The following is an 11,561-nucleotide window of genomic DNA, read 5'->3' on the forward strand; positions in this document are numbered from 1 at the left end:
TCATTACTCCTTTAGAAACTTACTTAAAGTGTCCCATATTGACCACTTAATTTATTTAAAGGGACATATTGAACTCTTAAACTTATTTAAAGTGACCTATTGAACCCTTGCTCCGAACTTCATTTTTTTATATGAGAAATGCTAATGTCAATTAGATTGCTTATGCTATTAGGGAAAAAATGGATGAATAATATGTTAGCAGAACAAATTAACGTATTTTTATAAAATTTAGTCTCTTACTAACCAAGAGATTTATGACACATCGCTACTTGTAATAATGTTTATTAGTGGCAACAATATTTCCATGTACACAACGAGATGGTCTAGGAATTCCAGTAAAATTTTGTTACCATTGTTAAACCTTATTTATAAGTAGTGACTTTTTTTTAGGATTCGGATTTGAATTGAATATCATAGTTAGTTAGAGACTAAATTTTATGAAAATACCTTGATTCGTTCAGCTAACAAATTATTCATCTCACATTTAGCAATCTAATTGATAGTGCTTCCCACTGCTTCACCATGTCCACTGAATCCTTCTGTTTTTCTGTTGGAGGAAGCGTACAGAGAATGAAATAAATGCAGAAACTATTTTTTTTATCAATGACGTGGAAATTCATTTGATTTTTATCCCAAACAAAATCCCCATATCAGTAAAATTTCAATCTATAATAGATATATAAAAACTGAAACATTCAATTCGTCTTATACTAATTATATCCATTAATTATCTAGAGAAAGTTTTGTTATTCCTTCCTTTTAAAAAAACTATGAAAACTAAGGATGAAAAACTATTCTTGCAATCGAGAAAAAAAAATAAAGCCTACCTTGTCCTCAAGCTCCATTGTTGATTTGATGGCCTCAAAAATATTTAGAGAAAAAATCGGTAATATGAATTTTTATGTCCTAGTAATCTGGAGCAAAAATATGCATCAAAAGTTGACGAAATGGAGTCGAACATGAATCAGAGTTCTTTGCCCATTCAGCTTTTGGTTCACCATAGATGTGTTCAAACTCTTCAAACCCCATGTGAACAATGGGGGGAGAAGTTTTATGTATGGAAACTGATATTTTTTAGTAGATTAATTTCTCCGCATATGGTTTAAAGTTTGTAGTATCTTATTTTAATTGTGGGAATTTAAAAAAAAAAAAAACCCTTAATTTTATATTGAGACAATTTTTTTTAATGTTTGGCAAATATGAGGTGTTTTCTTTATAATTATTTTGTATATTTGATTTCAATTATTATATTTATTAGTTAAAAAGATGGAAATATGAAAAAAAAATGGAAATATTTTTATCGAAACCTAAATATAATGGTTAACCAAAACAACAATTAACTATATTTTTTATCTAAATATTTAAACCACAATAATTACTTAATACACATTATTTTAAATATCAAAACAAAATTAATTCATACAACGTAACTAAAGTTACATTTAAACGTAACTTAATTCGATAAATACACATACCATAACTAATATTAAAAAATAATCGTACATATAATAAAGTACATTAATTAACATGTAAAGTAAAAATGTAATACATAATAATAATAATAATAATAATATAAAATGTTCGGTTAAACAAACCCATCGGGTTTTTTAAAATACAAAACATAACCAATTATAATTAATATATACAAACCTAAACCATGTCCATCAATTTGGTTAACCGGTTTTCCGATTCGGATTTTCGGTTTCCAGTTCGGGTAACGGTTTGGTCTGTTTTTTACCCACTCCTAACAAAAGCAGAAAAGGGCAAGTCTATAAACAAGTTGTTGTATAGGTTAAAACAGGCTGGTAGGAAATGGTATAAGGAATTTATTAGCAAATTGCTTGATTTGGTTTTGTAAAATCTTATCATGATTATTGTCTTTTCACTGAGACAATTAATGAGGATTTCCTTGTGATTGTTATTTATGTCGATGATGCTCTAATTACTGGTTCTTTAAAAATGTTAATCTCTAAAGTCAATGTAGCATTAGACAAGGCTTTCACAATTAAAGATCTTGCTCAAGTTAGGTACTTCCAAGGTGTAGAGTATGCAAGATCGCCAAATAGCTTGTTTCTATCCCAATAGACATACATTTCTAAAATGATAATTGATGTTGGTCTTATTGATGCACATCTAGTTAATAGCCAAATACCCATTGGTGTTAAACTTGATGTTATTACATAATTCATAGAATAGATTAAAAAAAAGGTTCTTACTTACTCAACTTTAAAATGTCTTCTCTAATATTAGAATCGTATATTCTGGCTTTGATTGTCTTACTTTTTTTAAGACGTGTGCAACCCATCTTCCGCATGGAGCTTACTTTTTTTTTGTAAACTAATATTAATTGATTACATGTTAGGCAAATTCAGATGGCTATCTGAACATTTTATGCAACCTGAAGGAGCTATCGAGATTCTTTGAAAGTTCAGGAGCCAATCAAGCTTTTTGAATAAGTTCAGGAGCAAATGATGTATTATGCCTTACAAATTTGATTATTTTTTAATACGTCGGAACATACACCAAACAATTGACATAGTAGCATTATAATTTGAACAAAAATAGCGATCATAAAATTTCCTATGTTGGCTAACCTAAGACATGATAGCTCAACTCAAATCATGCTCGTCTCACCTTGATGGCTTAAGCGAATAATTGAAGGAAATCGAGTATTAGAACAAAGAAGAGTTCCTGCATCTTGCCCATAACAAAAACAAAATACAAAGTTCATCACAATGCATATTTGGGTAAATTATATCCATTGGCAGCAGTGAACTTTACTTCAAATGATATTATAGTCACTAAACTTCAAAAACGAAACATAAAAGTCACTCAATTTTACACTTTCTAATATTATGACCACTAAATTTCAATTAACGCCTAAAATTGACCGTTGATGACCTCAAAAAAGAAAATTCCAAGAATTGATGATATTGTAAACAACTTTAATTCGACGTTTTCGTTTTGAAGTCATGTAAGTGTTGTTTGGTTAGGAAAGAAAAAGTGAATGTTTAGAGAGAGTGCTCCGAAAATGGTGGTTTTGGAAAAATAAAAAACATGGTTCCATGGTAAATGTGGTTCTAAACAACTTCAATTCTTGGTCATTTCCATTTTAAGGTCGTCAACAATCATTTTGAAGCGTTAATTGAAGTTTAACGGCCATAATGTTAGAAAGTGTAAAGTTGTATGACTTTTATGTTATGTTTTGAAGTTTAGTGTTCATACCGTGAAGATGATTAAAGTTCAGTCGTCATGGATATAATTTAGCCATGCATCTTATGTGATTGTTTCAATTAACCTTTCTTCTTAATTATGTGTTAAATTAGAAGCAAAAAGGAAAAGTAAAACAGGAACATGTATTCCTCTGTCATGGAACAAAGTTACAAAAATAAATAGGGACAGGAGGAAGAATCCTCTATTCATATCCCATGATTGGATCATCAAAATGAGGGGAAATATGCTATTTTCTACCCAAAACAACCATGTCTATTTTACCATATGATTAGTTGGTGTATGGGACTTCGAAGTATAGCTCATGATACCAAAGAGCTTGACAATTACATTAACCATAAGATTAGATAAGTACAAAAATTTATATTTACGTCTAAAGCTTTGTAAGATACTGATACCTGTAGAAAACAGCTTTCGTGGTGATGTTTCATTCTCCTCCCTATTTACAGGAACCCAACCTTGCACCAGAATTTAGAAAAATTAGAACCACTTTGGTGGAGAACTTGTAAAAATTGTAATGGAGAGAAATGTCAATTAGATTACACATACAGTAAGAGTAAATTTCAAAAGAAAATTTCAATTAGAAGAAAAAGAACAACACCAGAAGAAGCATCAATGGAGCTTCAATAGATTATAAAAGGAAGACCAACAACGATATAAGAGAAATCTAATAGAAGTTCGCAAGGAATTCAGGTGGCTAATACAGATAATGAGAAACAAACCCTCAAAAACATTAATCTTTCCTCCATTTTCTTTTTCATTATTGTTTGGGCAACAAGTGTAAGAGACAAAGGAGATAGATGTCTCTGTGTAATTAGGAAAAGGAGAAAAAGGGGGTTGAATTCTTCACTGCGTTGAGGCTGGGAGGAGGGTTCAAAGAGAAAGACGTATGCGACTATATGCAAGGATTCTGTGAGAAAGAAAGGAAAAAGAATGAAGGTAGAGGTTTGTGGATCTACTCTGCGATCCTGCAAAGTAGAAAGGAGAGGTTTTATGTTGATTTTTGAAGGATATTTAAGGGAAGAAAAAGCTAACAGTAGAGGGATGATAGAAAAGCAGTATTTTGCTGCTGATTCCTTATTGAACAGCAAACGGGAGCTGTTTTTTTATTTTAACCAAACAGTCTCATAACTCTTTTTAGGAGTGAAACAGCAAACAGGAGATTGAAAAAGATGAAACAAACACCCTCTTAATTGAGAAAGGAAACCAAGGATAATTCTGTAAGAAACTAAATAAATGAAAAGAACATTTTGTGAAAAGAACAGCTGTTGTTTGCACCTAAACAGCTAATAACTGCAGTTTTACAATCCTAACCAAACACTATACTGTTATTTTAATGTGAAGGTCAAGTAGATTGTTTTATTTTTAGGCTTTGGAAACATGCTTATGAAATAATCCCATTTTCAAACTGGGAAAAAAGCTCTCAACTTGAGCTTGGGTTGAATTGGAGAAGTTAGTTCAGGTCCACCTGGTTGTCTAGATTTGGAATTAGCAGTAAATACAAAAACTGATATTTATTCCTTTCCAATTCAGATGATTCTGTAATGCAATCATGTTTTAGAGCTAAATCATTAGAGAGGCTATGATTCCATCATTGACAAGAATATCAAAGCGAGTCAAATAACAAAAGCTTAGAATATGAATAACAAAAAATAATTAGCATAGAATTCCTGGAACTTCCTACAGCTAATTCTCATAATTTGATCTTAAAGACTGTAGATTCTTATTTTTGCTAATAACCACTACTACCAAGTGACAATTTACACTCTTATATTCCTTGGACAATTTCATTCATACAAGTACCTGAAGATGTGCCCAGTAGTAGCTTTTGATTTGTCACGATGCAGAACAACAATTTGCAGCTCTGCCCAGCTGGTAATGCTCAAGTCCTGTAACAGGAAAGTGTCGCAAAATATCACGGAATGGGACAATCATAACTCAACCTTTAAAGTAAATGATAGTTGTACACTATCAGTATTTGCATATACCTTCTCGCTTCCCCTTTAGAGGTTAGACATTCTTCAGGATATTATTACAACTGACTTCTCCTGTTCAGGCACTCAGCCTCTGGATGGAATTTTACCTTGCCAAGCAAAGGAAACAATTCTCACTAAAAATATATAAAATAAAACAAAATAAAAAAATGCAACAACATTCCTAGTCATCGTTTCTACCCAAAAGAACCACTCCAATTAATTAGTAATTCAATATACTAAAAGATATGACACAGACAAGCTCCTTCATACTCAGAACAACTTTTCCCCTTGACAAATAACAACAATGGGTTTCTCTTAACAACAAGACGAAAGTCTTTATAGGAGAGAAAAAAGAACTACAATACACTCAAACAAAACCATTTCTAGGATTCTAGCTAGGAACTTTTCTTCTTCTATATTTCATTTTGTGTTTGTGTGTGTCTGGTAAAACATGTTCAGACTGCATCTTGAATCAGAAACTTGACTTTTACATGAAAGTTTAGCAGATTAACCAGTTAGGCAGTTACCATGAACCATGAAGGAAATTTTATATAATTGTGATGAAAGAGAATCGGAAAGATAAATTGAGGAACTAATGTATGGGACAACTCAAAACATATGCTTAATATACAACAGTCACATACCATCCAAAAGAGATCCTTTGCCTTCTGCATAAAAAATAGTAACTTATAGTCTCCACAGGTATTCCATTACTGAAGCAAGAATGCTGAAACACCACTCACTCAAGCTCGCATGAAACACCTTCCTGTAAAAGTAGCAAATGAGAACATGCCAATATTAGACATTGAAAAACAAAACAAAACACAAAGTCTTCCTATATCCCTAAACCCTGAATCTTAAGCACAAAAAGGGACTAACAAACAGAAAACTGCTCAAATTTTTCTACAAAGAGTTTTATTACCGAATATGAATTATACTTATACATCATTTCTTGGAAGGAAAATTTTACAAAATAAAATTGTCATTTATTTGTTCATCCTATATCCTTCCTCAGTTTTAAACCCCCAACAACCCCAATTTGAACTCAGCAAGCAACACACTCAAGGAAGAATCACCTAGAATAACAAACTAAGTATGATAAATAATTGATCAACTGCATCTAAGTTTTCATTTTGAACAGAGACTAGACTGAGGTTCTGAGACTGTCTTTACTCCAACAACAGTGACAAATGATTTAGTATAGCTACTATCCAAGAATGCAGTTCTAACAAAAGTTGGTAAAATGCAATTAGTTACATTCATTTTCATTCTGCATATAACGTCTTTTGAGAAATAATCCAATGATATAATAGAAGTAAGAGGAACAAGAAAATAAAATTTGAGAGGTTCACTGTCACTTGCCTCTTAGATTTCCGTCCTGCAAATTATTCAGCTGCTACATCCAATAGTTTGTAATTTCCCCATAAAACATGCACTCCAAATTTGACAGGCTTCATCATTCTTGAATTGAATTAATAAATCCTGGAAACTTGTTTGGAATCAAGTGCCCAAAAAATCCAAAGTTCCAGTTGTATGTACTGATCTCAATAAGCAACAAGGAAAGAGACAAGCATTTATCCTTGGAGTGGAGACACTAAGAGCTATGTAACATCAAGTCCTTCAATTAAAAGCTTGTATGTTTGAGGATGAATTTGATAATTCCTTGTCTCCATGATGCTTAAAAATTCAGAGCATGCATCAGAATGGCCATTCTTTAGTAAGCCATCAATGAGAATTTTCCAAGCTACTTCATCATTATTATACCCACATTGAAGCAAATTACAGAAAACTGTTTTAGCCTCCTCTTTCTTCCCTTCATTGTACAGACCACAAACAAGTAAATTTGAAGACTCCAGAAGCGGTAGATAACCACTCTCCATCATAGCATCCAACAGTCTCAATGCATCTCCATACATTCTGAGCTCACAGCAACAGTTAAAAAGAGAATCATATATATCATCACTGGGGCAGATTCCTCTTTCATTCATATCACAAAATAATCTCTGGGCCACTCCAATGCGCCCCACTTTGCAAAGTCCTATAATGAGTTTTGCATAAGTGTTAATGTTAGGTGAACAACCATGTTCCAGCATTTTCCAAAAAAGCTTGGTTACAGTTTCAAATTCCATAATCTTCCACACATCAGCAACATCAACCAAGGACACATTTGGAACCAAATCAATTCTTGCATCACTCTTATTTTCCTTCAAGAGATGCTTGATTAGAAAACCATAAGTATGACGAGAGGGATCACAACCAGTATTGAACATGTGCTTGAGAACATCAAATGCTTGATCTAATAATCCCAATTGTCCATATGCATTAACTAACAGTGTACATACCAATGAATCAGGCATAACACCTTTCTTTATCATCCTAGCTATTATAGCCTCTGCCTCTTTTAACTTCCCTGTGTTGCAATATGTATGAATAAATACAGTGTAAGCATACACATCAGGCTCATGCCCTGAGGAAACCATTTGAGAGAAAACCAAATGAGCATGGTCCAACTCACCACCTTTCAACATTGCTGCAAGAAGAATGGTATATGTCTGAACTGTGGGTTTCACACCTTTCTGTGCCATGTTTTCCACCAAGAAGACTGCCTTCCCCACTTTTCGCTCTTTGCAAAATCCATCTACAAGGGCATTATATGTAGATGAGTTAGGTAAACAGTCATCAGTGGTCATTCTTTGAAGCAAAGAATCAGCATCCTCTACCCTCCCAGCTTTGCAGTATCCATCAATCAAAGCAGTATAAATCACTTCATTTGCCTTCAAACCTTTCTCCTTCAGAGAATTGAACAAATCATAGGCTTCTGCTATCCTCTTATTTTTACAAAGGCTGTCTATAAGAAAACTGTAAGTCCATTGGTCAGGAGAGACACCATTTTCTTTCATCAAATTGAGCAACCTATAAGCACTATCTAAATGACCTACTCTGCACTCCCCTTGGATTAATGAATTATACGTAATCAGGCTTGGTTTCAGTCTATGCGTAATCATTTTACTAAGCAACACCATTGCCTTGTGCACATTGTTCATTTTGCAAAAACCACTTATTAGTTCATTGTATGTACGTTCATTTGGGATACAGTTATTGGACTGCATTAGCTCCAAAATATCCCTTGCAGCCTCCATCATTCCCTCCTTGCAGTACCCATCAATCAATGCATTATAGGTAGCCACACTTGGAACCAACCCTTTCCCCATCATCTCATCTAACATGCCTCTACCCTCATCAAACTTGCTTTCTTTACATGCTGCATCTATCACCACGGTGTAAGTATGAACATTCGGCTGACAGCCACTCTTCCTCATCTCACTAAATATATTTATTGCCTCCAGTTTCCTATTTGATTTGAACAATGCATCTATAATCACTGTATAAGTACGTACAGTTGGAAAACAACCATCTTCCCTCATCTTCTTAAACAAATTAATACCTTTATCAACACTTCCAGATTCACAAAACCCATGTATAAGGGTTGTGTAAGAAACCTCATTTCTTCGACAACCTTTTTCTGGCATCAGTAAAAAAAATTTATAGGCACTATTTACATCTTTATTCCTGCAATGGCCCAATATCAAGGAAGTATAAGTAAATGTGTCTGGCCTCAAGCCTCCCTGCAAAATCCTACTTACATATGAATTAGCTTCAACAACATTACCCATCTTACAATAGACATTAACCATAGTATTTAAAGTATATATATTCGGGACAAGCATATCATTCAGCATCTCTGCATAGACTCTCTTCATTTCATCAATCAATAGATGCCTCGCTAACATCATTAACAGCTCATTATATGTCCTAATAGTGAGCTTAAATTTTAGTTCATTGTCATCTCTATTCATTTCCCTTAGACAATCTAATGCCAACCGCACATCATCCAAACAAACGCAACTTTTAATCATGGAAATACGGATTTTCTCAGAGACGCCAAAAAACTTACTACGAATCAAAATGTTTAAAAGCAAAGAATGAGATTGGGCACTATGTTTAAATCCAGGTTTTCGCGCTATAAAATGGAAAAAATTAAGCGCAATACGAGGATCAAGATTAGGGTTGCTGCTATAGAGAGAAGATACATGGGATGGATATATGTTGGCTATTAAAGAGCGGATAGAAGGGTGTTTCTGCCAATTTGAATGAGAGAGGATTGAGAGGAGCTGCCATGAGAGATCAGATGGTTCTGGATCAACAGGGAGAGAAGCGATTGAAGAGGTGGAAAATAGTTTTCTAATAAGATGGTGATGAAGGAGGATTGAAGACTCACCAGGGAGAATAATGACTGGCAATTTTCTCATCTTGGAGGATCGCAAGGTGAAGAAGCCTCCATTCATGGAGGCAATTTCTTAAGATTTTGGGCGCATTTTTACTGGAATCGTTTGGATTAGACGGAGACAAAGAACAGCGAAATAGGAATAAAGCCGCTGTTATGAAACTTGAAATTGAAGAAGAAGGTGGAAGAGGAAGTGGCGGCTTAGTTCAGGCATAAGGAGCTATTCACCAATTTTTGGGCTGTAAAGGGCTGCAAAACCCTCCTTTTCCAGTCTTATTTGAAAGAGTGGAAGTAAAGCAAGCTAATTGTAAAAATGGCAATAGGTGTAAAATTTAGCTGATTATCGGATTGTGTGAACTTGTTAGCTAAGACTTAGCTGATTGTTAATAGGTGTAAAATGGTAAATAAGGACATGGTAAATCATTTATTTAAGATTAAAATGTAAAACTACCGTAAAAAGAGATGAAGCTATCATGTGTCGGGGTAAGGACCAAGGGGGAACGGGGTTCACAGATCTCCATCTGTTTAATTTGTCACTCTTGGAAAAGCAATGATGGAAGGCTAAATATTTTGCTACTAACACTTTTTTATCCTCCAAATTAGATAACAATCCTATCTTTGTTTGAAGAAGTATTTGGAGTTCCATTGAATTGCTTATGCTAGGGATAAGGTGGAGGGTGGGGGATGGTAAGTCAATAAAAGTTTGGGGAGACCCATGGGCCCTTCATTACAAAAGTTTACCATTAATTCGTTCTGTATTGCTGGCATGGAAGAAATGAGGGTATCTGATTTGTTTATGGAAGGATCAAAGGAATCGGACATTGATAAGGTTAATGGATACCTTAGTGAGGAGGAGGCATGTCAGGTTTTTGCTATTACTCTTTCAATTCGGGACACGAAGGATATTTTGATGTGGAATCATACGAAGGATGGTAGATATTCTTCTAAGTCTGACTATAAAGCTTTTGAACAAATAGTGTATGGTAGTGTGCCAGATGCAGGCTGGAGGAGGATATGGGAACTATTGATACCACATAAGTGGAAAGCTTTTGTTTGGAAGTTGTGTTCAGGGTGCCTACCAACTAGAGCAAATTTGATCAGAAGGCACGTTATGGTCCCATCAAAATGTGTCATCTCTAGGGAGGAGGAGGAGACGTGTAGACATTTATTCTCGCTTTGTTCTTTTGCAGGTAGTTGCTAGAGGGAGGCGAGAGTATCTCAACCGGAAGGAGACTTTCATACGGTCCTACAATGGCTATTGTCAGACAATTTTGTAGGAGGTATGGAGAGGCTTGAGAAGAGAGTGCTGGAACTTAGTACGATCTGGAGACAGAGCAACAATCAGCTATGGAATGGAACCACAGCCACGACAGCGGAATGCATCAGGCAAAGCAAATTGTACCTGACTGAGTGGAGGACGGCAGGACGAACTTGCACCTCGAAACCAGACACGTCTGACCCTAATAGAACACGACAGCTTGAAGGTGAGAAGAGTGGAAGGGGGGTTGTAGGTATGGCGGGCAACATGAATCATCAAATTGTTGTTATGTCGCCTCAACAACTAAGTGGGGCAGATGTTGTTTTTGACAGATGCAACACAGGACGCCAGTAGGTCATTGGCGATGCAACCGTTTTAGCAGATCCATTTTTTTACAGAAGCCATGTGACCAGCGACCAGCAGTCCCAAGTACGACTAGCGATCATCAGACCAAACCATGACAACTATATCAGCAGTGCTCCAACGACCAGCAGACCCATACATGACCAGCGAGCAACAACTCCAATGGTGATAGGTACGCCAGTAGTGATCCAGCGACCAGCAGTTCTCGCTTCGACGGTAGATTCATGATCAGCGGATGTCTAGAGACATGTTGCAACTCTATCTTTGAATGATAGAAATCGTTTAGCGGCTACCTCAGAACAGCAGATTCAAGAGACAAGATGGAGGAGGTCGCGAGCTGGTTTTGTTAAATGTAATACGGATGGGGCACTTTTTCGAAATCCGAATGAGGGGGGAATGGGTACAGTAATGAGAGATGGCACATTCAATTTCTTATGTTATATGAGTC

The 11,561-nt window shown here is 35.2% G+C and overlaps 1 protein-coding gene across 3 annotated transcripts; it reads right to left on the bottom strand.

The window, feature by feature from the left end:
- Positions 1–2,431: 2,431 nt before the first annotated feature.
- LOC136229445 (pentatricopeptide repeat-containing protein At5g65560) lies at positions 2,432–9,753 on the bottom strand. Of its 3 annotated transcripts, none has more exons than XM_066018238.1 (5): positions 6,570–9,753; positions 5,852–5,973; positions 5,220–5,314; positions 5,035–5,120; positions 2,432–3,689 (listed from the first exon to the last, which is right to left on the bottom strand). In XM_066018238.1, the coding sequence occupies exon 1, from the start codon at positions 9,551–9,553 to the stop codon at positions 6,809–6,811; it is 2,745 nt and encodes a 914-aa protein (XP_065874310.1). In that variant the 5' UTR covers positions 9,554–9,753; the 3' UTR covers positions 2,432–3,689; positions 5,035–5,120; positions 5,220–5,314; positions 5,852–5,973; positions 6,570–6,808. The 3 variants fall into 3 exon arrangements, with proteins under 3 accessions (XP_065874310.1, XP_065874311.1, XP_065874312.1); XM_066018239.1 differs by having other exon boundaries at positions 5,852–5,969; positions 6,566–9,753; XM_066018240.1 differs by lacking the exons at positions 2,432–3,689; positions 5,035–5,120; positions 5,220–5,314; positions 5,852–5,973 and having other exon boundaries at positions 7,176–7,400; positions 7,450–9,753.
- Between the last annotated feature and the right edge of the window lie 1,808 nt (positions 9,754–11,561).

The sequence above is a fragment of the Euphorbia lathyris genome, chromosome 5, assembly GCF_963576675.1.
Source record: "Euphorbia lathyris chromosome 5, ddEupLath1.1, whole genome shotgun sequence".
NCBI lineage: Eukaryota > Viridiplantae > Streptophyta > Magnoliopsida > Malpighiales > Euphorbiaceae > Euphorbia > Euphorbia lathyris.